Genomic DNA, 26,044 nt, shown 5'->3' with positions numbered 1-26,044 from the left:
CGTGAGACGTGACGTGGACGCGCCGCCGCAGCCAATCACAGCAGAGCTCAGCCTGACGCTGACGAGAAAGTTGCTGTTCGAAGCGCACTTTTTTTTTTTTTTTTTTTTCCTCCTCCCACCTCGCCACTCACCCTCATTGACATTTCCACTCGGCTATGCGGATCTAAAGCTTGCAGGCCACGTTTTGTTCTGTCGGACGTCCGCGCGTCAAACACGCCGGGAGGGTGGAAAAAGAAGAAGCGACCTTACAACGGGCAGGATAACACATCTGCTGCATGTCATCCGGTGAGTTTTATCTTCAGCTTGTCGCTTCACTTTTCTCTTTTTCACTTGGTTGAACAAACCAAGTTGATTGGCGTTTTTGTGTCCTTTTATAAAACGAAAAAAAAAGCTTGTTATTATTTAGATTCAGAATGGCGCTCGTTCATTTATAAGAACTGGAGATGCGAACAGCAAACCTCAACAGCACTTCAGAAGTTTTATTTTATTGTTGTTGTTTTTTGTTTTTTTTTGTTTTTTTAAAGCCATGCAGATACTACTAAGTAGCTGCAAGCATGTCCAGCCAGTATTAGTGTGTAAAGCGTGAGAGTTTGTCAGGTTACTTCAGCGTTTGCTCCTGTCACGCGTGAATGCGTGGCGGGCCGATGCTGTGACAACATTTGCCCCACTGGTGATCCCCAATCCCAGCCTGCCTTTTGCCACGATGATATAATAATAATAATAATAATAATAATAATAATAATCGTTGACGTCTGGCCACGCCAAATTAATCACCATGAGCAGAAGAATAGCAGGTGATTTTTGTTGTAATGTTTTTTGTTAAAAGCTAATTAGTTGCTCGTTAACGAGCAGATGTCCCTCATGGAAGCTCCATATAGAATTCGCCAATGTAACAATGCAATGATTGACAAGCCATTGTTGGCAAACACACATTAAAATGGACATTTTCGCATTTGTGTTTGTATTGCATTTATTATAGTGTTTAACGGTTAATAATGTCAATATTCATCGTAATGACCATACGTAATTAAAAAAAAAAAAAAATCTTTATACTGGATTTGACCATTTTGCCAATTAGGATACCTAAAAAAAAAAAAGTCATTAAATTGACAACCATAATACAATTAAAATACATTGCACATCTATTTTAATGGAGAGAATATCGTTCCACTCACTTCCAATCATTTCTGTTTTACATTATAAATTATATAGTATTCAAACATCCCCAGTCGAGCTACGAAATATTTTCCACTCTCTTCTGTTTTTCTTCTTCGTTTTTTGTAATGTTGTTATTATTATTATTATTATTATTATTATCATTATTATTATTTTTAAATAAAGTTTCCATATGGGGGCACAAATAGCAAAATAACGCCCAGATTAGGCTTTCCTTTCAAGGCCTGCCATTAGTTGCTGCTAATCCGAATTGGGCTAATTGCTTTCCCAACATCAGCCCATGCAAGAACCCCCCCACCCCCCCCGCAATTTACCTCAGTACATGAAGGAAATATTATGCTCCAACTGTGCTAAGCAGGCGGAGGCCCTATTGGCATGCATGCAAGCTCCCTGGAGGTGCAAGAGAGGAGACAAGGAATTAGCCAGTGGGGCGGATTTGTGTATAGCTTAACCAGGAGAAATCAATAACATGAGCTATTGTTTCCAAAGAAAACTACTCGACACACTCGTGTGCGATTGTGTGTGTGCGTGCGTCTTTGTCAGGGAGGAAGGTTAATAGACGGGTGCAGTTTTTGACAGCTGCAGCATGTGACCACTGAGCCGCGATAACACTTCGCACACAAGAAGGCGGACCAGGATTGTTTTGGGATGACATCAGAAGATGAAATACAATAGCATATAGCATCTGATGTCATTCTCGATCACAACCTCTTTGTCTTTAATTGTCACTTTTGATTGGGGGACTGTTTCTTCTGGGGACCTTTCTCACATTCGGCTCCTCCAAACACGCAAACAGCTAAATGCTATATTTATGTGATATTTGGCTAACAACTCTTATGTGCAGTACAAATATTGTTAAATCAATAGCAAACGGTGCTCCAAACATTGTATTTGTCAATATGTGTTTTGTCATTGTAAACAACAACAATAAAACGAAAGAAACAAAGACGAGCGAGTATCGAGCTCATGTTGCATTCGAGGATGGTGGGAAGTTGGAGTTATCACATCCAGATTGTAGTTCTGACTATATAGGGCTGGCGAATCGAATAATCGAGAACGAATCGATTTTCCTTTTCAAGCCCAATATTAATTAAAAAAAATATTACTCGATTATTTAAATATTTCATTATCCCTCATAAAACTTATTGAGAAAACTGAATTTTAAAGGCCGATTGTTTTTGCATTTCTGTTTTCTTGAAATTTACTGTTCACATGCATTTAAATTTATGAAAGACCTGACTTATTGCACTTTAAGACAATTCAGAATGTTTTAAGTTTATATTTACAATTATTATATTAAAATTATAGAAATATTTTCATCTCTTCCTTGCTTATGTGGAACACTTAACTAAGGTATTTACTAAATTATTTGACTAGTTACCACAGAATTTACTTTGGAACATAATATTTGTCAATTTATTTATTTTTTGTCCTTGACATTAAAGAAGAATTGATGTTCCATGATTAATCGACGTCGGATTTGTATTTGTATTTATTATTTTTGATTATTTTTGGATTGAAATGAAGTGAATCGAATTAGAAAAAAAATCGAAGTCGAATTTAACTGAACTGTTGTGAATCACAATTGAATCGATTGAGGAAGTCGATACCCGGCTAGTTCTCACCTCGAAACATTGACCAGAATGTAAACTACAAAGATGGCTGATTCGCATTCATTGTTTTTTTTTTTGTTATTCTTGTTCATACAGTCATTTCAAATCACGGCGTGTTACGTGAACTAGCTAAATAAGCACATTAAAGTAACAATAAATACATATAAATAAATTATTATTATAAATTACGTTTTGACATCCCTGCGTGTCTCTCCATGGGGTCGCCATTGGCGAGTGACGTCAGATTGAAGCTGGTCAGTAAAGTCCGATTATTTTGCTTTTTTAATTATTTTTTTTTAAAAAGTTTAAACACGTTGTTCCTTCAGATATTTTTTTATTGGTCTACTTTTATAGGTCACATCATGTTATTTTCATGTATTATTATTCGGGATGTTCCATACCACTTTTTTTCAGACCGATACGGAAAACCGATTCTCAGACCCTCAGTACTCACCGATACCGATACCAACTGCTGATATAGTACATTTTGACAAATAAAAAAAATCACTAAAAGATATTTTTAAACAAAAATATTTCCTTTAATTTTGACAAAAAACAAAAACAAAAAACAGCACAGTCACTCTTCAATAGTCTTATCACTCAAAATAAAACACAAAAATTTTCTTTTAGTTTAAGATACACAATTTTGAAGTATTTCCAAACCGGTGAAGTTTTGGTGAAAAACTGCTGCAAGCTAGCGCCACTTACAGGCAAGGAGGACTCACTTAACGTCTTCCCCCTCTGCCATCGCTCGCTTGTACTCGTCTGCGTCACGAGTACTCGAGTACTTAAAAAAAAAAGGCTGGTATCGGCCCGATACCGATACCTGGTATCGGTACTCGCCCATCCCTAATTATTATTATTGTGGTTATTTTCACGATATGTAATACCTCAGATAAGTCGCCCTCACCTGGCAAAATTAGTCAGGCTGGGATCAAGTTTAACATCATCATCATCATCATCATCATCATCATCAAGGGTGCATGTGTCATTTTGTGTGTTCGGTCACTGAAGGCCTTCAAATGAGTTTCTTCTTCTTCTTCCTTGTTTTTGAAGGTTCCCAGTTGTGATATATATTGTTACAGTAGAAGACAGTGGCGACTATGTTGCACAGGTTTTACACAATTGTGGTTCCTAATGACTGCAGGAGTGTGTTGTTGGGGAGGAGGGGGGGGGGGGGGGGGGGGGGGGTCGCTTGCTATAATCTGCATGGGCCTAGTCGTCTTGAGCCACCAGTCCAAGTGAGGAGAAACAAGGCAGCAAAAAAAAAAAAAAAAAAAAAAAAGGAAAGAAGCACCATGAATGTGCTCGTTTAGTTTACGGCTTGTTTGATGAAGGAGAATTGGCCAAAGTGTTGTTCCTCGCTGCGGGACCCTCACGGTGACAGTTTGGAGCCGCTCCCCTCTCAGCTCATTATCTCGCCGGCCCACTGTGGGCCCCCATTCAAGCAAAACTCTCTCTCGCTCTCTCTCTCTCTCTCTCTCTCTGCTCTCAGGGTCGTTTGTCTCCTCATTGAAGGGCCTGCAGTCCGGAATGTGATGGTTGTTAGGGAGCCCTCTTTCACTTCCAGAGTGTTTTATTGATGAGCTCTGACTTCTCCCACTTTTTCACATGTCAAAGAAAGTCAAGTGTAGGCCTCCATGACTTCATTTTCATCATGGCGTACCCCCCACCCCCCCCATCCTTCTCAAAAGGAACATTTTCTCCCCCCCCTCCCCCCAACCCTTTTTAACGCATGCACCCCCCCCTTTTTTGCTGCATGCAACTCTTCCTTTTTAGCCCCCTCCGCCATTTTGGGCGCAGAGGGGTTTGCTTTTGGGGTGCGATGAGGTGTGTCCTAATAAGGCCGCCATGCATTCACCCACAGCGCCGTTTTATTATCGGGGAGCGTGTGGCCATGGCTACACACTCATTTGCTCCACTTTTATTTACGCGTGCTATTTTGCCGCACGTCAGGCCGCCGGAGTGACGTCGGCCTTTTTTTTTTTTTTTTTTTTTTTTTTTTTCCGCCGCGCAAATGCGTCCATAAAAAGCAGCCGAGCTTGCCTAAAGGCTGCGCTCTTTACGCACGGGTCCTCTTGTTGACAGGAGCGAGAGAGGGGGGGGCGGCTGAGACCCAAAAGAGTCAACAAAAGCACGTGGTGGATGTACATGTAGGGTATTGAATGTTTTTTTTGTTTTTTGTTCTTTTGCATGAGGAATCTAAAAAATGCATCACATTCCAAGATGTGACATAAAGATAATTCCTACAACAGGCAAAACGAATTATAGGGGGAGGGGAGGGGGGTCTGTTTTTTTTTTTTTTTTTTTTTTTTTCTAATTTGAATTACTGGAGGTTACATGCTCGGATATTTCCGACATTTTAATTAATGAAGTGAAGTAGTAAAATCTGTAAAACTTCAAAAATAAAATAAAAATAAAGGTCCAAAAGTTTTCAAACGTGTTTGTTTGGCTTGTGCAACAGCCGAACGCTGCCTTTTATTTTATTTTATTTTTTTTATTTTATTTTATTTTATTTTTTTATGGTACGATGCCAATCATTGTCCAGTTTCAATATAGTGTCAAATAGTTTTTTTTAACTTTTTTAAAATTTTTAATTTTTTTAATTAAGTGTAAACATGAAAGTGTAATTATAGGAATATGTAAATAAAATGTAAATAATTCAAATATGCAATACAAAAAAATTGAAATGTCAACTACAGCACATTGAATATTTAGGCTATAATATTTATTAAATGATTCAATATTTAAGCCAGTCGTCAAAATAAGCTGCAGTAGTACAACAATTTAGCAGACATTATTATACGACTAAGCCAGGTGATTTATAAAATACAATAAAATAAAAAGAGAGAAATACTTCTCACTTCGTCATATATCCGTTTCATATGAGTTGACAAGTGTAAAATAAATAGACAATAAAGTTTGAAATTTGAATATGGATTTCTTGCATTACGACTCATATTTTGCTCAAATAATAATAATAATAATAATAATAATAATAATAATAATAATAATAATAATAAGCAGTAGTCTTCCCCTTTTCATTAATCTTCATAGCAACAGGCAGTTTCAGCAGCGCTCCTAACTCTTGAGCAAGGCACACAACTCATGCTCCATAATGTCACTTATTATCTGTGTATACAATACATTGAAAGAAAATTACAGTAGTGATAAATCATTAAAAAAAAAAAAAAAAAACTTTCTTTATTTAAAAAGATATGTAAAAAAATGTCTCCATTGTTGGACTAATTATCTAAACTTCCTTTTATTTCATCAGATTAATACTTCAGAGTGATGCTTTGTTTTTTGCAGACTTGTGTAGTGCCCTCTCTTGTACTTCCGTATATCCAAGATGCACCCCCCCAATATTCAGCAAGTGAACGCATCGTCCCATTTGCATGCACGGGTCTGATTAGAGGGGTTTGGGAGGGTTGAGGGGAAAGGGGGGGGGGGGCGCAAGGGGGGCAACCCCCCTCCCCCCCTTTTCTTTTCTCTCGCTGTGACTCGGCCCAGTTTCCCGCTTTTGGCTGTGGCAGAGGTGGGGGGGGGGAGTGTGTGTGTGTGTGTGTGTGTGTGTGGGGGGGGGGGGGGGTGATGATGATGACAGAGGTCGGGTCGCGCTAATGGGCCAGTGAAGAGCGGCGGAGCAGGAGGAAGGAGCACATATACATTAATACACTTGTTCTCCCTTCTCCAATCAGCATAGGTGTGTTCATTCTTTCTCTGACCCCCTCCTCCTCCTCCTCCTCATTCCTCCCCCTCCCTTTCTCTCTCTCTCTCTCTCTCTGCCTCGCTTTCCCCACTCTCTCTCTTGCCCACTCTCTCATTCGCTCTCTCCCACGCCAGCGCACATCCACGCCAAACTCGCTGCGTTGTGACATCTGAGTTCACTGTCAATCTCTGTCTCCTTCGCAGGGATATCCCCTCCGTCTCCGTCTCCTCTCCAGCACCCTTTTGGAAACTAATTTTTTTTTTTTTTTTTTTTTACCCCCCCACCCCCCCTCGCCCGACCTCCTTCACTTCCACGAGGGACGACCGGTCATCATCGTGGGTGTTTTTTTTTTTTTTTCTTCCCTTATTTTTTTATTTTTTATTTTTCTCTGTGTGGGCCGTGGACAAACTGGCTCTATAGTTTGGTTTTGACAGTGACAGGATGCCCCAAAAAGGTGAGACTTTTTAAAATCTTTCTTTTTTTTTTTTTCTTTCTCACTTCTAAATGATGTTTATAGTGTAACTTAGCGGGCGTTTCCTCTTTCTACAAAAAAAAAAATACGTAAAAGAAATCGCCTCTTACCATTTTTTAAAAGAAAATTCAACATGCTCAATTTTGCCGTATTTCGAAGGGAGTTAAAAAAAAAAAAAAAAAAGTCACGTTGGGCCAGGCCAGTGATCATCGTGGAGAATTGGGCGCAATGACCCGTTGAGAAAAGGCGTCAGTTTGATTCATGCCGACCACTCAGCCAAGAGCTGAAAAAAACCCCCCCAAAAAACAAAAACAACAACAACAAAAAAGAAACTGTCAGCACAGGCCCACTTTTAGACTAATTAACAACAACAAAAAAGCACTCGAAATGTTGTTTTATTTACAATCCAGTTAGAAATAATAATTTAATTGCGATTGGAATGAAAAATAGTCACTCGGGCCTGATGTCGTCCATAAATAAATAAAAGTAGCTGGCTATAAAATTAATTCACGTTCTCTTATTATATGTTTGTTTCAAAAAAAAAAAAAAAACATCCGTAAATTACTATAATTTATCATATAAAATAAAATAGGCCTACACCAAAAAAAAAAGACATTTGACCGAGTTGATTTTTACAGGAGGCACCTGCTTGTAAAAAAAAAAGAAAAAAAAAAAAAAGTGTCACACTTTACAACTTGAAGCCAAAACAAGTGAGGCCTGCGCGCCTTTCGCTGTATGTATGAGAATAAGCATATTGAATTAAGACATTGTTGTTCCGGATTAGCGCAGCAAAAGAAATGCAGATGAGATGATATAGTTAGTTAACCCCGCTGCATGCGACAACAACAACCTTTGAGCTTTCGACCTGATTGCAATAAATTATTAACCACAAGCTTCAAAAAGCTGCGCCGTCACCTCAAATGAGATTTGGAAATCTAATTTTTTAAACTATTATGTGCTGGGCTTTTTTTTTGTTTATGTTTTGAAACGTGCTTGTGTGATGGAATTTTGAGATGTGATTAATGGCGGAGCAAGTGCACGCAGCCATTTTATTAGCGACCACAACACAACTCCCGCATATAAAAAAAAAAAAAAACCTCCCTCACTGCCCCCCTTTTTTTTCGTATCTGCCCCCCAACCCCCCACCCACCCACCCAAATTGAAAAGCTTTTAATGCATTTGTCTTTCCCCAAATTGAGCGCCCTACTGCGCTCTTGTGTGTCTGGACGCGCTTTACAACCGCCACCAAATATTGAACGGCGACAAAATAATTCTGTTTCTTCTATTTACAATTTAAAAAAAAAAAAAAAAAAAAAAAAAAAAAGGAAACAAAAAAAGCATTCACACTGTGGTTGCACCGGGGTCACGGTCGCATGTGTGTGAGAGAATGTGTGCATGTGTGAATGGTCCCGAAAGAGGTGGGGGGGTGGTGGTGGTGTGGGGGGGTGTACATGCGTGCCTCCGGCTCTTTGTATTAATGTGAACTTGTTGGTGTGTTTAGTTGGGAAGCTGTGCGTGTTTGTGGCGGCCCATGGCCGAGCTGTCGCCCCGGGTTGGTTGGGGGGGGGTGCATTGTTGATGACTGCACCTCCACAGTTTTATTTTTCCAGCACTGTCTCTGCGCACTTTCAAGTTCTAAAGCAACAAAAAAATGTAAATATAAAGCCTTAAAGGGTGTCAAACTGAAGGCCTTTGGGCCAAATCCGGCTCGTCCCGTCATTTGAAGAGGCCTGGAAATAAAAAAAAAAAAGACATGACAAATCCGATGTTATTTGGGGGGAAAAAAAATGGATATGAATTCAAGTGAGGAGAAATATGAGCGTGCGTTCCTGTAAAAGGTGTGGCCGGGTTTGACACTTACATCAGTATAGCTTTGGCTGTGCTAATGTCTTGTTTTGCTCTGTCCTATAGGGAGGCATTAAGTAGTGAAAACGGCAGATGATTGACTAAATTGTAATACAGTGGGACAGTCAACTCTGCTTCCAGGCAAGTTTAATATACAAAAATACAAACACGCAACACAAACGAGGATGCTAAACTGCACTAAGTAAATACTATAAACCACTTAAGAAAAAAAATAATAAGGAACGAGATGACAAAAATATGTATCAAGAAAATTTATTAATATGTTTTTTTTTATTATTATGTTTAAAATGTCTTATTATAAGCTGTTGTTTCTGCTCTTCCTGACGCTCAAGAGTACCACAATCAAGCCACGTGGGAGTCTGGCGTCGCCTCAATGATGCAGAACAGTAAGTTTTGTTTTTTAAATTCATATTTTTTTTTAATTGCATGTTGTTATGGTGCATACGGTTTGAAAAAAAAAAAAAGGAGAAGGAGGAAATGTGTTGTAGGCCTCAATTTGCATGACCTGCCGTTATTGTCACTGATTTGACAGCCATTTCATGCTGTTAATTCATGATTTATTTATTTTGTAATTATTGGAGAGAGTTGAATATTTACCTATCCGCTTTGCATGAAACATGAGCGGGAAGAAATAATGTCTTTATGCAAATGAGCGCGTCATTCTCACACATAACACACACACACGTGGCCATACCGGAAGTTGCGTCTTATTTAAGTCGTGCGTTGAATGCTGTCTAATTCCTGGTGCCAATTCAACAAGCAAAAAAAAAAAAAAAAAGTTAAACATGAACGTTTTCTCTCTTGCTGCTGGACAAGAGGTGTATGACATCTGTGATGAAGGTGTGTGCAATAACTTTATTCCATTACATCCTCCATATCTGCACTCGTGTCTGTGCTGTAATGTGTGCGCAAATTTGGTTTCGGATGCTGAGGGGCGTCATGTGCGTAAATGATGATGGTGGGGTCTTAAAAATGGCTTTGGCGCGTGATGTCTGCCGCGAGGGGGTGGTGGGGGGGATCTTCCACGGGTTGTCCAGAGGTCGCGGTGGTCTTTTGTGCCTAATAACTCCTTGGGTGCGTCCAAAATGACATCATATGCTTTGCCGCAATAGACGACAAGGCGCGTAATCAGCGCCAAGCGGCCACTTGAGGGAATTTGAGCCCCCTGATTAAGACTCTGACAGCTTTTTAATCGATCAGGTGTTTTCTTTTGGCTGATTAATAGGGGCGTGAATTGCCTACAAGCACCTGACGATTTGATCCGTATCACGATTCATAGGTCACGATCCGATACCGAGGAAAATCCCGATATGAATTTACAAGTCGGTTGTTTTTACTCAATTTAGAAAATAGCATTCAGTCAACTTGTACATGTACACTGTAAGATTCGTATGAAAATTTATTATTTATTGATCTCAAACTTCAGTATTATAACTATGAGCCACTTTATTTAACAAACAGGTTTTTCATATTAGAGCAGAATGGAAATAAAATATTAGGACTTAATGTTCCATCAATATAACATTCTTCCATGCTTAAGGTGTGAAAGTTAAGATTTTTTTCCATCAAAAATGGATGTTAAAAAATCGATTCGGCTGCCTATTGAAGTGCTGTAGTATCGCGATATATTGACGAATCGATTATTATAATTTTTTTTAACACCCCTAGTGATTAATGTGAAATATGACATCGGTTGAAGGCGCCGTAACAAGTCTGTTAATTCCGACTAATCCTGGAATTAGCATTGAGGGATGATAGTGGATTTAGCATCAACGGAGCATTTATTTTTATTTTTTTTTTGATAAGCGCACAAACATGGCTGCATTTGTTGTCAAATACAAACAAGGGAAGAGCGAAAAAGGAGGAGGGAGGCGGAAGGAGGGGAGAAAAAACACTACATGTCACTTTTAATATGTTAAGAATCCAGGCGCGCCCTCGTTTGTGTGACCGCGCGCAGCCCCCCCCCACCCCCCACCCCCCTACCCCCACCCTCAGGCCACCTTAAAACCAAAGTCTCCCCTCGGAGGGTAAACGAGTAGCGTCCAATTGGGTCTGAGCGATATCCAAATGCAGACAGAAAGGCTCGTTTTTTATCATGCTACCATTTGTCGTGACGATGCGATTTCGCAGCGCGGGAGCCGTGTCACAAAGTGACGTGGCTGCCACAAAGTGCTCCAACTGATCTTTTCAATTAGCCTCCCGTGCATGATCCGAGGCGACTTCCGCCCATTCCCAGAAATTAAGCTCAAACTTGACGTGCGGCGAGCTTTATTTTCAAGACAAATGTCAGCCAGGCTCATCATATTTGCCGCTTCCCCCACCTCTCGTCTATATTTGGAGCTTATTTATTGCTAAGGAGCCCTGGCGCGGGGAGTCAATGTAGCGGGAGGCAGCGCAGGGGAAGGCAGCAAAGGCGCGGACACGCGCGGACAAGCTCCCGGGAGTCCTCGCTCACATTTCGGCTGCAGGTTGGCGCGAGGCGAGCAACGATTTCCACAGACATTTCCACCCCTGAGCGCGACTTTTTATTTTTTTTATTTTTTTTAGAAATTTAGTTTTGCATGTTTTGGACCTTTTTAAAACGATTTTCATTTTTTGCGTCAGGGATAGCAAAGGTAACATGCATGTTTTTATTTATTTTTATTTTTTTATTTTAAGGCGGATTTGCGCACGATTTAAACACCGCATCCTAATTGACATGGATTTTCGTTCGATCGATTTGTGTTTCGAATAAAATATGTGATTTGGCCTCTCGTGTGCTCCCCCCCCCCCTCCCTAACGCAGGTCACAGCGGCGTCAACCAGCTCGGTGGCGTGTTCGTGAACGGCAGACCGCTGCCGGACTCCACCAGGCAGAAAATCGTCGAACTCGCCCATAGCGGTGCTCGACCCTGCGACATCTCACGGATACTACAGGTGGGCACTCGCTCTTATTGCATTCGGTTTATTATTATTATTATTATTTAAAAAAACAAACATTTTTGTTTTCGCCTCAAAGCAGCTTGTACGCATGCAGGCAATGCGCACACATTCTTTGGACACTGGAGAAAGGAGAAGAAGATAAAAAAAAAAAAGCTAAAAAAAAAAAGATTTCTTGTAGAAAATGCCTAATGTACCATTCAAGGCATATTTTCTGTGTTTATAGACCCATGATGAAGTCCAAGTGGTGGACAGTGAAAAGGTGATAATGACTTGAACGCCCTCGCAAGACATTCGCCGGATAGTCCTAAATAATGGATGTGAATTGTGTTCTTTTGATCTCCATCCAGGTGTCCAACGGCTGCGTGAGCAAAATCCTGGGCCGCTACTATGAGACGGGCTCCATAAGGCCGCGCGCCATCGGCGGCAGCAAGCCGCGCGTCGCCACGCCGGAAGTGGTCGCCAAGATCGCGCAGTACAAGCGGGAGTGTCCGTCCATCTTCGCGTGGGAGATCCGAGATCGGCTTTTATCGGAGGGCGTCTGCACCAACGACAACATACCCAGCGTAAGCGCGCATGCGCACACGAGCATAAATTGCGTGCATGATCGCATTAGCTCCATTTGATCACTTTTTTGTTGTTGTTGTTGTTTGTCCAAGCATTCATTTATTGCCAATTAGCAATCACGGCGCTCCCCCCTAGTCTCACCCGTGCCTTGTTATAACCCCCCCCCTTTTTCCACCCTTTCAGGTGTCATCGATAAACCGAGTCTTGCGCAACCTGGCGAGTGAGAAGCAACAGATGGGCGCAGATGGCATGTATGACAAGCTGAGGATGCTCAACGGTCAGACAGGAAGTTGGGGGACCCGGCCCGGCTGGTACCCCGGAACATCGGTGCCGGGCCAGCCGAATCAAGGTGAGCGAACCCCCCCCCAATCATCATCAAACAATTTTGAGGCCTCAATGCCTGCACTGTCCCCGCCGTGGACGTGCGTGACAGCGCCGGAGGCACAAAAGGAATGTTACCATCCACACGCAATGACGGCTGATGGGAAAAAACTCCTCCACGCAACGTGTAATTGCTCATTAGCAGAGGCCTTTGTCTGGCCTTCTCTCTTGTCTGTTTCCCCTCCTCCTTTTTTTTTTTTTTTTTTTTTTTTGTGTGACGAACGCGCGGAGGCGCGAACCGAGGCAAGCCCGACGGCATGCACAGCCCGAGCTCGCGCGCGGCCTTCAAATGCAAAGCAAATAATAAATGGACTTCTATAGATTTAGTTGGCCGAAAGAAAAAAAAAAAAAAAGCGGAAGTGGCGCAAGTGAGGCGCGGCAAATAATCATTTGCTTAATTGTTTGAGCGTCATTCGGACACGTGGTGGGGGCTATTAACGAGCATCAAAGCGGAAACGATCACATTAAGCGCCATTCATTATCGCCATTATCATTATTACTATTTGGACATATGATGATGAATATTTTTTTCACTTGTTTGATTGATTCATTTCAATAATAGGCCTAATAATAACAACAACAACAATAATAATAATATTTTGAAAAGCGACCAAAGGGCCTCCTGTTCATTCCTCATACCGGTCAAAAGAATGACGTAATGATTGAGTTGCAGCTCCTCCCCTATACCCGAAGTGTCCTTGAGCACGGCACTCCCACTTTAATTGGAATAAATGTGACGTGTTTAATGTAGAGGAAACTTCGTGATGTCATAAAATGCAGCAATAATAAAATACACCACTCCTAAGAATGATGATGATAAAAAATATTAGCAATATTAATAATAGTCATAATAAAAATAAAAATAAAAAAAAGAATGATGATGATGATGATAAAAAAAAAAGCAATATTAAGTCATTATAATAAAACTAAAAAAATGACAATAAAGAAATATTAGTAGTCATAATAAAACTAAAAAAGAATAATAAAAATAATAGCAATTTTAATAGTCATAATAAAATAAAACTTAAAAATGATGATGATAATAAAATAATAGCAATATTAATAGTCATTATAGTAAAATACAATTTAAAAAAAGGATGATGATAAAAATAAAAGCAATATTAATAGTCATTATAATAAAACAAAAACAAATATTAATACTGTTGTTAAAACTAAACACACACACACACACAAAATCAATAGGCCTAAAACCCACGGCGAGGTGTGTCGCGAACAAGTGATGTCATCAGGCGTCGCCTAGGTACAGGTGCTCGGAGTTCCCGCCAATTAATGTCCAGACTTGTTAGGGGAATGAAGTCGCCATGTTTTCTGCTGCACGGCTCCTTTTTGCGAGGCGAGATAAAAGTGTGGTTTGTTTCTCCGCTTCAAGTGTGACCACCGAGCTTGTATCACTTTTCTGAGAATTACTACCAACATTTTTTTTTTTTTAAAATATCCTCAGAATAATCTTTTTTCTTCACCGAAACGCAACCGGAAACAGTTTTAATATTGTTAAGATAAAACGATGCCACCAAATAATAATAATAATAATAATAATAATAATAATAATAATAATAATAATAATAATAATAAAGTGGGCGGGGGCTACAAGTGTCCATAAAAAGACATTTTCAATCCCCACAAGAACTTTTAAATCCCTTTATAAGGATTTAGTGTGACACTTTCTCTTTTCTCAAGTGTTTTGATCGTCTGAAAGGTGCCCCAATTGCTTCGCTATCTTTATTCTCTCCTTGCTCCCCCCTTCTTTTTTTTTGTGCTGCTGCTTTTCCGCCTCACTGGCTGAGACATCGTGATACTAAAGAATGCGTTTATTTCACTTTTTTTTTTTTTTTTTTCCCCCCTTTCGCAAAGAAAACAAATCCCATCTCCGCAGCGTCGCCCGGTCTGGCCCACGGATAATAGCTGCACACTCCCCCCTTTATCCTCATCCACAGTATCGGCCTGTTGCCGATTATACTCGAGTCCCTTATTTGATTTGATGTGCAGGAACGTTTGCACATATACTCACTTTCTCGACGTGATAATGATGTCCAACAAGTGGACAGACATTAGTCGATAAGCCTTTTTGAAGGGGGGTGGGGCTGGTGGGGGGTGGGTTGGGGGTCCTTGCCCTCCTCGTGGTGGTGAATAGATTGGCCTTATTTTGGGGTTGTTTGGAGGGGTGAGTGCAAAAGGGGGCGGGGGGCTTGCAATGCTCTCTCCTCACTCATTTGTTTCCAATTGAGGACAGAAATCCTGAGTGGCGTGGACGTGATTAATGATACTAGTGGATAAGGGTTAACACACTGGACTCAAAGCTCTCCCCACGGACAACAATGGCGAAAAAAAGAAAAAAAAAAGAAGAAGAAAAAGACTGCGGCCTGCGCAGCTCCAGTGGGAGAGGATCCTTTTGTCACCTCACATATATTACACCCACCGCGCGGACTACAGGCTTGCTCGTCCCTGCAGCCTGTTAGTGTCCAAAGTTTAATGGTTTCCCTTTACTCCTCCAGCCATTGTGTCGGCCTGAAAAGGCCTCCTCTGCTATTCAAAATAAAGTTGGTGGTCACCTCAATGGAGATACCGACGCCCATATGGGAACCACCATTGAGCCTGCTTGGGGGTTGAAAGGGGGGGGGGGGGGTGTTGAGTTTTTTTTTTTTTTTTTTTAAAAACAAGTCGCTGAAAAGACGCTTCTCTCTCTTCCTACACTCGTAAACAAAAACAACCCAATTTGGGTCAAATTTCGAACCTGCTCACTCAATGTTTGTTTTGCTAATTTTCCGTGCTGTTTTCGTTTTTTAAAATCATGTTTTGTACGAAGATAACGAATGAAAAACACGGAGAAAACAAACAAACAAACAAACAAATAGGCCTATATCATTGTTGTTATCTATACGTGGCGGTGATTATTTTGACATAGATGTTGCCAAAAGCCAAAGAAAAAGGAAAATCACATGCAGGAAGAGTACAGGACTGTCTCAGAAAATTAGAATATTGTGGTAAAGTCCATTATTTTCTGTAATGCAATTAAATGAGCAAAAATGCCATACATTTTGGATTCATTACAAATCAACTGAAATATTGCAAGCCTTTTTTTGTTTAAATATTGCTGATTATGGCATTTTCAGCCAAATATCTTATCTCAAAATATTAGAATATTTCCTCAGACCAAGTAAAAAAAAAAAAAAAGAAAAAAATCCATAATCAGCAATATTAAAACAATAAAAGGCTTGCAATATATCAGTTAATTTGTAATGATTATATGTCATTTTTGCTTATTTAATTGCATTAAAGAAAATAATGGACTTTACCACAATATTGTAATTTTCTGAGACAGTCCTGTAAATCACTTGATGCTCGCTGATGGCGGCTATATAGTGAAATTCAAAATACAAATGTATGAAATTGAATTGAAGCCAAAGTCATTGTTTGCATGTTGAACTGAAGTCTCGCAAGATTTGAACCACGTGACGTTTGTTCAAACTACGATTTTTTTTGTATGACTATAAAATTAAGAAGCATATATTTTTTTCCCCTCCTCGGGGGGTTTCAACCTTAAATATTGCATTATTATTTCATATATTTATAAATGGAATTTTAAACTAAACCACGAGGCATGTGAGAATGACAAGATCTAACTAACTATTCAGCCTGATTAGCTTATACTTTGTTTTCGAAAATTCAACTCCAGACTACTTTTTTTTTTTTTTTTTTTTTTTTTTTTTATTCTAACGACGCGCTTCTCCAACCTTGACAGACGGCTGCCAGCCGCAAGACGGCGTGGGGGAAAACACAAACTCCATCAGCTCGAACGGCGAAGACTCGGAGGAGACTCAGATGCGCCTGCAGCTCAAGAGGAAGTTGCAGAGGAACCGCACCTCCTTCACGCAGGAGCAGATCGAGGCGCTGGAGAAAGGTGCCAACTACACAATCGGCAATTTTTGCTTTTAACAAACGATGCGAAGTTGATTGCAAATGTTTCCATTATTTTGGTTAACTTATGAGAACAAATATTCGACACTGAGCGCCTGCAGGATGCAGTACAACCGCAATATGATGAACATAAAATGAAAAACATCTCAAGTGAGCATTATCTGTTGGAAAGGTGGATTTTTAATTTTTTTTTAAACAGCTCCTGTAATGGATGTCACTATAGTGTAAGTTATGAATTGGCCAATGTGTGTACCACGACACACTTAATTAATTAATTAATTAATTAATTAATAATAAAATGTTGCGTTTTGTTTATACATTCATACATTCCCTCAAGATATCTAAAAACAAACAACAAAAAAACCAACACTAAAAAAACAAAACAAAACAACAAAAATGTTTATAGGCTCCAGCTTTTGGAAAAAATACTATAAATTTTTAATTGGTTCTCTTTCTGAAAATAAATGCTCTTAAATCAGTAACTCTCAAACCTTTTACACCAAATACCATCTAAAAAAATACTTATCTCTCCAAGTAGCATATTCAGGACCAACTTTAAAATACAGCAGCATAATAGGCCCAAGAGACTGTATTTGATATTATTGTAAGCTACTATAACGTTTGAAAATGAACAGCAGGGCCAGATTTAGGATTTTTTTTTTCTCTCTCACGGGGCTGAGAAAAATATGTTCGAAATATATTTTAAAACGGGGTCACAAACATACCAGGTAGCCCCAAGGACCATGCACATGAGCAGCCTGCTGGCCTGAATACCTCAACCAGTGATGAGACATTGTAATTTTCTAGGAATATTGGCAGATGTGATCATGTGAAAATGTAAATACTGGCAGAGATTTATAGTAATAAAATAATTATTGGGAGAAACTAAGACCATGAGCAATGCCTAGACATAAATGAATATCACTAATTATTAACATGAAGTTAAAAGTAAAATTTAGTTCAAGTTAAATTATACTTCACTTATTTATCCCATTTTAGCAATAAAAAGTTAATATTTTGTCTATAATTAATTTGATACTTTCATTATTTTTCATGTCCAATTAGTGCATTTCAAGACATTTTGCAACTTGCTGTCGACTGAAAATGACATCACAAGGGCTCAGATAACCAATCACAGCTCACCTGTTTTCTAGGTTTGGCCATGTGGCATTCACAAGCTGAGCTGTGATTGGTTACCTGAGCCCTTGTGATGTCATTTTCAGTCGGCAGCAAGTTGCAAAATGTGTTTTTAAAGCTACTAATTGTACGTGAGAACTAATGAAAGTATCAAATTAATTATAGAGAAAAATGGCTAAATAAGTAAAGTGTCTCTTTAAATACAAGTGAACTGCACTTATGTTGAAATTCTTTTGTGTAACACTAGGGGCGCACTGCAGTCTAAAAGACAACGTTTCTATTTACAATTTGGCAGTTACATTTTCTGTAATTTCTAGAAGAAAAAACGTTTATTGCCTTTTCAACATCTCAGCAAAATCTAAGAAACGAATAAATGCTCTAATCTGTAATATTACATCATCAACCGTGCATGTACTCACGTCCAACGTCTTCATTGCAGAATTTGAACGAACTCATTACCCGGACGTGTTTGCGCGGGAGAGACTAGCGGCCAAAATCGACCTCCCGGAGGCGAGAATACAAGTGAGCATCCCTTTCGGCTTGCTTTCTTTCTTTCTCGGACGAGCCGCGTTCACCAAGACGGCGTGTCGCCTTCGTTCGCAGGTGTGGTTCTCCAACAGGAGAGCGAAGTGGAGGCGCGAGGAGAAGCTTCGCAACCAGCGTCGACAGGCCAGCAATTCCTCCAGTCACATCCCCATCAGCAGCAGCTTCAGCACCAGCGTGTACCAGGCCATCCCGCAGCCCACCACGCCTGGTACGTAAAAAACACACATGCTGGACTGTCATATAAAAAAAAAAATAATAATAATAATAATATTACAGTGTAAAAGCAATAAAACACTCAGGTGTCAAGTTTAATGAGGATGGAGTAATGGCTTGTGTCGCATATGCGACTCACGCAAATTTGATTTTAACATTCTTGAGTGTAAAGTGTAAAAAAGCCAACGTTAAATATGAAAACGTAAAAGAAATATGACATCAGCGTAACGACTTGCATCCTGCACGACTTGCATCCAAATGGATCGTCTTAAAAATGGAGTCAAATTTGTGTGTCTTTCCCCCCCCCCCCCCCTTAAACTCCGGACAGTATAAGTTGTTTTGGCATGTTTGCAAAGTTGTTTGGGGTCACATCAATAAATAGGCCCCTCCCCCCACAGACAGCAAGCAGTAGCCGATAGCAATTAGCCGGAGGAGGGAGAATTTGGTATATGTTAGTAATATTCTTTGGAAGTTGCTTTAAATTTGAATATGTTAGCTGTTCCATGTTCAGAGTTAGTTGTCAAAGTTTTTGTAAACATGCACAGCAAGTTCCTGCCTTAGATTTACTCACGTTTCACAACAATGAGGTCGTCACTGTTAGTTTAAGTTTTTAGTTTAACATTCAACACATATTCTCATTGTCCTTAATATTTTACTATAAAATAGATTTAAAAAAAACGTTTTACTATTACTCCATAATGAATTTTGAAATGCTGTGTACAGCAGCTGTATGCTCCAGGAACAAATGCTGGTTTCAAAGTATTTCACCTTTGCGTATTTTAATGTTTACATTCATTTCAATGTAGTTACTTCTCTTTCCTTTCCTTATAGAAGAAATAATTTGACTTGAAATTAAGATTTAATGATAATAATTTGTTTTGATATAATTATACTGAAGGTGAATTTTTAAACCATAGATTCAAAGGTTTTCCTCCTATTTTACCTAATGGCTTATTAATGGCCCTCGTCCCCAATATTTGGCAGAGCAACAATTCCAACAAGTCATTAATTGGCTTATTAATTAAAAAATATAAATAAAAACAAAATGGTCCCTTTACGCTTAGAACAATAAAGATTTTGAATTACAGGCAGAATATTTGACTGTTTCTAAAATACTTTGCCCTTCAGTATTTGTTTAACTTCATAACTAAAAAATTAGCCAAAAATCGGACACAATTTTTTTAGGACAAAAATTCAATTTCAAATATGTGCATATTAAAGGGATACTTTACTTATTTAGCCATTTCTGGCAGTCAAACGTTAATATTTTGCCTATAATAAATGTAATATTTTCATTATATTTACTGTACAATTAGTACCTTTAAAAAAACATTTTGCAACTTGCTATCGACTGAAAATGACATCACAAGAGCTCAGGTAAGAAGTCACAGCTCAGCTGTTTTCCAAGTTTGGTCATGTGACATTCACAAGCTGAGCTGTGATTGGTTACCTGAGCTCTTGTGATGTCATTGTCAGTCGACAGCAAGTTGCAAAATGTGTCTTTAAGTGCACTTAATTGGACATGAAAAATGATGAAAGTATCAAATTCATTATAGACAAAATATTAACTTTTTATTGGTATAATGGGCGAAATAAGTGAAGTATCTCTAACTTTTTTTTTTTCACTGTGCAAATGGCTCTCCCCCTAAAAATCAAACATTTTGGCACAAAAACTGCTTCACAGCAAACCTTCCCGTCAGAACAGCCACGTTTGTAACATTAGAAAATGTTCAAATATATCCTTGTTTATGGAGAACACAAATTCAGTGTTAACTCCTCATGTGCTTTTAACAAACTGTCAACGGTTCTTGTTGCAAAAAAAACAAAAACAAACAAACCTGCCGTTGTCAAATTTTGAGATTGATATGTTAGCAAGCAACGTTGAAATCTTTCAGCGGATAGCGTCTCTAATGAAGCCATCTAGTGGTGAACACTGTTATTACAACTGAAATGCTCATCCCTGTCCTCAAGCGCTCGTATTCTCCCCTCCAGTGTCGTTCACTTCGGGGTCCATGTTGGGCCGAGCCGACTCAGCCCTCACCAACACCTACAGCGCGCTGCCCCCGATGCCCAGCTTCACCATGGCCAACAATCTACCTATGCAAGTAAGTGGAAAACCAACCTGGCCCGGCTCAGCGCGCGCTCACGGGTCCCGACGATCGAGCGCAATCGGACCCGACCACTGCGCTAATGTCCACATTCTCCCCCCCCCCACTTTTATAGCCCAGCCAGACCTCCTCCTATTCCTGCATGCTGCCTACCAGTCCGCCTGTGAACGGGCGCAGCTACGAAACGTACACGCCCCCGCATATGCAGGCACATATGAACAGCCAATCAATGAGCGCTTCTGGTACCACCTCAACAGGTAGGCAAGACAGTTCATTGTTTACCCAGCATGCTCGGAGGCGGGCGGGGAAATGAAATTGTCATCGTGGCGGCGCGCCAGTCAACTGCCACCCTCCCTAATTAGGCGCTACTACATCATGTGTATTTCATTTGCTTTTGGATTGAGCCTATCGTTTAGTTCCGGTCCATTAATGTGGTGGGGGGGGGGCGCCAAACGCAGCCATATATATACGACTTATAGTCGTGAGCACTTAATGGCGCAGAAGCACATTTCCTCTGTGCTAAATTGCTAATTAACGTGATTCATCGGCGCTTGTACTCGCTCTTTATTAAATGCCAGCGCGTGCGCCGCCTCGCACTTTTACGGCGACCGTTCGCTCACCTGTTTGCTTGGCGCCGTCAAGGCTAACAAGCGGCCGACTTTGGGGCGGGAGGCAGGATGCAACCTGGGCTTGTCGTTGGGCAAATTTTACAGACATTCACACCTATGGACAATTTAGAATATGGATCAGGGGGTCAGCAACCTTTTTTTTTTGGAAACGGAAAGCTAATTCTTGTCAATTCTCTGACATTGTCAAATGATCACGTGTAGATTCCTAGAAAATCACAATGTCCCTTCACTTAGCTATTTTTATTTATTATTATTATATTTATTTATTTTATTTTATTTTGATATTTTATTTTTATTTATAGGACAGGCAGGCCCAGGGGCTAATCAAGTGGTGGTTGCGGCTACCTGAACATTGAAGATCCGTCCATCGCAGACAATTTAGCAGATATAGAATAATATGATGTCACTATCCAATGAAGTTGTTTGCTTTTAAAAAGCTTGGCTCGATGTGGTTTTTAGTTTGTTGGCTACAAATTCTTTATGTTGTGTTTGTTCTGCCTCACTTCTTATAAAATTACTCTCATTTTGGACACGCTTTGAAATAATTTTCATATCAATACTCCCCATTGAAATGAAGTGTGAAACTAACACGACATTATTAATAATTCTGAAGATTTTACATCAGTACTCTCCAATGAAAATGAATTGATAAACTAACAAAAATGGAATTCCTTTGCATTAATAATAATTTCAAAATGTTCACATCAATATTCTTGATCAGAATGAATGGAAAAACTAACAAAAACGGGACATCCTCTACATTACTATTAAATATTTTGAAGTTTTCACATCAATACTCCCCATTGAAATGAATTGAGAAACTAACAAAAATGGACTCCCTCTGCATTAGAATTAATAATTTTGACGTTTTCACATCAATGTGCTCCATTGAAATAGGTCATTAACTAAAATGGACTTCATTAGTATTAAATAATTCTGAAGTTTACACCTCAATAGTCTGTATTGGAATGAATAGAGAATCTAACAAACTTGGGACTTCCTCTACATTATTTTTCATAATTTTGGCCAATGCGTATGAGTTGAATATAACCCATGATTCTGGAGCACACAAATTTAACTTCTCTTGCGCTTCCAATGAACTGTGAACGGTTCATGCAAGAAATCTATCTATCTATCTATCCATCCATCACACTCTCTCTCTCTCTCTGTGTGTGAATGTTGTGCCGCAAATGGCATGCACTGCTGTCATGATCCTGGGATCGAGGTTGCGGCAGGTTAATACATGCTTTCCATAAACGTTATTTGCGTCACGCAAACTCTGTGTGGCTATTTGCGCTGGCGTTAGTGAATTAGACGCTGCATATCAATGAGTCTCATTTGCATTGGGGTGGGCAATTGAGCGTCAAATGTATGCAAATGTCCTTATTTACATACGCGCAAATAACACCGGCCCACCGTGGCGCAATCTGGTTGGCAGCGCACTTAGTAACGTATTTCCCCATCTGTGCGTGTTTAGTGAATTAGGTGCTCCCGGATTGCTCCATTTTTACCGGTTAGCGTCGTGCAAAGGCGACGCAAACCTTTAGGCGCCATAGTCTGCTTCCTATTTGACCTAAAAGACACCAATTCCTTGACCTTGAGCATGGGATCCAAACTGGCTCATGTGCCACTTTTTCTGGGGGAGTTGTAATCTTTTTATGAGGGGGATTATTGATTCACTGTCATGCATTGAAGGAAGTTTGTGTCCTTGCGAACTGACTCACGTGCGTCTTTGTTGCGTAGGACTCATCTCTCCTGGAGTGTCTGTCCCAGTGCAAGTCCCAGGGAGCGAGCCGGACATGTCTCAGTACTGGTCGAGACTACAGTAGAGAGAAGAGCTACTTCACCTTGTGAGCTCCAACGCGGACCTCCTCATACACACGCTCCACACACACACACAACACAGAAAAGGAGGAGGAGGACGAGGACTTGCGTAACTCCCGGCACATTCAAACGAGGACGGGATTTCAAAAGACAAACGGACCTCTCGTAAAAAAAGTGCCCGGTGTTACATTTTTATGGAACAAAAACAATTATTATTTTTTTTTACTATTTCCAGTCATTGTTTCCTATTTTTCTTTCTGGTGTGTTAGTAAATGGCCATTTGTATGTGAATATGAACGATCAAGTGCTGATAGATGGACTGCTAGGAAACCATGTTGTCGAACACTCTGCCATGACTATCTTTGAACGTGCTTATTATATCCAGACGCTCTGCGCATGGACGCTGTTGTTGCATATCATGAATGGAGGGAAGACTCTTTGGGAAAAACAAAAAACAAAAAACTATTTATTGTCCCCACGAGGAAGAGGCTGCAGTCAAACACGCACGCACGCACACACACGGTTATCGAAAGCAATCCGAGTGGGACCTCCGCCGCACCCCCGCGAGGACCGACGCGGGAGCCTGTAGTCTGTAAATGGTAGACTGCGTCTTTGCTCGAATTTTTGTTTCTTGTCCAAATGTAAAGTACTTGTCTTCCCTCAAGAGAGAGAGAGAGAAAAAAAAAATCTCCAATAAAAGTTGATTTCATTTATAACATCCCTCTCCTGCTCCCCCTACCAAGAATATTCTATAAATGTTCCATGCATCATAAAGTACATTTCTTTAGGGTCAGGTACAATTTGTCTCTTAGCTATAGTTGTAATATAGTGTCCTATGGTCAAAAAAATGTGTGCAACTAGAAATATTTAATTCCTATAATTATGATTAAACATTGCTTGACAGAGTTTTAAACTTAAGTGTTTGGCAGTTGTTTACAAGTACATATCAGATTTAATCATTGTTGATTGTAAAACAGACCAAAGCCTTTGTATTTCATCTAGTACACATTTTTTTTTTATTTTTATTTTTTAAGATATTAGTCTTATGTTGCAACATTTTGTAAACACGTCTTGGGTTCGACGACATCGGCTTCGAGTTTGTACGACTGCGGCGGAGCCCCGCAGTCCTTATTTATAATTGAAGACCATGGGAGTTTTTTTTTGTTTTTGTTTTGTTTGTTTTTGTTCTCGCATCATCTGTCATGCGCTTTGACTTTTTGTTGTATTTTATTTTCACGTTGGTGTGTTATGTAGAACATGGACACATCGTCTGGGCAAATGGAGATAAAAATGTCGACACTGTCTCTTTAAATATTTCAATTTAATTTTATTTAAAATGGAGCTTTCTAAATGTATTTTGTGAAAACTATAAAAAACATTTTGTACAGTAAAATTGTGTCTGAAAAGATTTTTTTTTAAACCCTTTTGTTTTCACAGCATTTTTTTTTTTTCTTGACACTGAAGTAAAATCAGGGAAGCACGGTGGTTTAGTGGTTAACATGTCTGCCTTACAGTTCTATGGGTTTGGGGTTTGAATATTGGGTGGATGTTTTCATACAAACATGGGCTATAGAAAACAGATGGATCGTTGTTACAACTTTATACTTGTAAAATTTCAATTTGACTGGAGTTTTATTTATTTTTTATCTGGGTCATCGAGCAGCTCAGTTTGCATTGTTTGACTGGCGAGTGACAACCACTGGTAGTAGGACTACATTTCCCATGATTCTTAGATGCGAAAGCAGGTATTAGTTCTACTTCAGGTCAATGCCTATTTCCTGCTGCCGATTCGATGCGAAAGCATATGAGACCACAAACGTGAATTAAATTTGGAAGTACAGTAAATAGAAAGGAATTTAACAGTTCAACTCCCTTGTAATGGGTTTATCGTATGAATTGCTTTGACAACTGTGTGATTGACAAACACAAGGCAAAAAACGGGACACGGAATGGGACATGCATGCGTAATATCGGGACAAAACAATGAGGTTGGCGAAATCCGCCAAGACGCGGGACCTAAGGCTCAAAAAGGGGACGGTCCTGGGACGTCTGACTTCCCTAGTCATTCCACAAGTGATCATGTACACTAAAACAGGACACAGGTTTTAAGTTTACATGTCACGTTAAAGTGTATAAAACAGGAGCGGGCACTCAGCCAACATGCTAATGTGGCTAACAAAGTAACAAGTGCACCGGACAACTTTGTGTAATTTTAGCTGGTTGTGTCATATCCATTAAATGACTTAGTAGTGTGACACAAAGATGTGGAAAAGGACTAAACGTCCAACTCACACCATGAACGTGAAAGACTGAAATAAGCTTAAATTATTTCATTATTTTGGGGCAAAAGTGACGCTAACACTGCGGCTAGTTAGCATGCAGCATTGATGCCTAATGCATCTATTTTTTGGAACCGGTTGTGTTGGTAGAGCCAAATAAATGACTAAATAAACATACCAATAATTTTATTTACAACCAAATCACAGCAGTGATGATATACAGTACAACTACACCGCTTCTCTTGAGATACTTTTTTTTTTTTTGTCGTGCCATTATCTGCGGAGCTTAAAAAAGTAGGCCTAAGGAGCAGGCCTATTTTGAAAAAGGAGTGGGAAGTGGATATCTGTTTTCAAACATCAGGGATAAAATGAACAAATCAGCAGAAAAATGAATAATCAAAAATAGCTGAGAAACTCTACTTGTATACACTAACAAACGATTTGCACTTAATTTCGCACCAGCTCACCCTAATGAGTAAAATTGGAGCAAATATGGATAACGTGAGCGGAACAAACTGGTCAGAGGAATCAAACCCTCACCCTTCCGTATATGAGCCCACCACCACCGAAGCCACTCTTGCACCTCCCGTTCCTTCAAGATTAAGACAAATGTCAGTGCGACACTTCCACGGTGAATAACAAACGGGTCTTGATGTGAGGCGCGACC

At 39.8% G+C, this 26,044-nt stretch overlaps 1 protein-coding gene across 5 annotated transcripts; it reads left to right on the top strand.

The window, feature by feature from the left end:
- The first annotated feature begins 140 nt into the window (after positions 1-140).
- On the top strand, positions 141-24,491 carry pax6b (paired box 6b). 5 transcript variants are annotated; one of them, XM_077520009.1, is made up of 14 exons: positions 141-285; positions 6,705-6,955; positions 9,172-9,225; positions 9,656-9,679; positions 11,624-11,754; positions 11,984-12,019; positions 12,108-12,323; positions 12,508-12,673; positions 16,466-16,624; positions 18,218-18,300; positions 18,382-18,532; positions 20,530-20,642; positions 20,761-20,902; positions 23,018-24,491. In XM_077520009.1, exons 2-14 carry the CDS (start codon positions 6,943-6,945, stop codon positions 23,101-23,103), a joined length of 1,374 nt encoding a protein of 457 aa, XP_077376135.1. In that variant the 5' UTR covers positions 141-285; positions 6,705-6,942; the 3' UTR covers positions 23,104-24,491. The 5 variants fall into 5 exon arrangements, with proteins under 5 accessions (XP_077376135.1, XP_077376137.1, XP_077376139.1 ...); XM_077520011.1 differs by lacking the exon at positions 9,656-9,679; XM_077520013.1 differs by lacking the exon at positions 11,984-12,019.
- Positions 24,492-26,044: the final 1,553 nt, after the last annotated feature.

The sequence above is a fragment of the Festucalex cinctus genome, chromosome 4, assembly GCF_051991245.1.
Source record: "Festucalex cinctus isolate MCC-2025b chromosome 4, RoL_Fcin_1.0, whole genome shotgun sequence".
In the NCBI taxonomy this organism is placed as follows: Eukaryota; Metazoa; Chordata; class Actinopteri; order Syngnathiformes; family Syngnathidae; genus Festucalex; species Festucalex cinctus.
The sequence above is the reverse complement of the archived record's forward strand: the minus strand, read 5'-3'. Positions and strand labels throughout refer to the sequence as shown.

Bases quoted from the DNA above. Each gene is read 5' to 3' on its own strand.
- pax6b (XM_077520009.1), top strand. The intron at 12,020-12,107 runs GTGATAATGACT...ATCTCCATCCAG, and splicing joins AAGTGGTGGACAGTGAAAAG to GTGTCCAACGGCTGCGTGAG. The intron at 12,324-12,507 runs GTAAGCGCGCAT...CCACCCTTTCAG, and splicing joins CCAACGACAACATACCCAGC to GTGTCATCGATAAACCGAGT.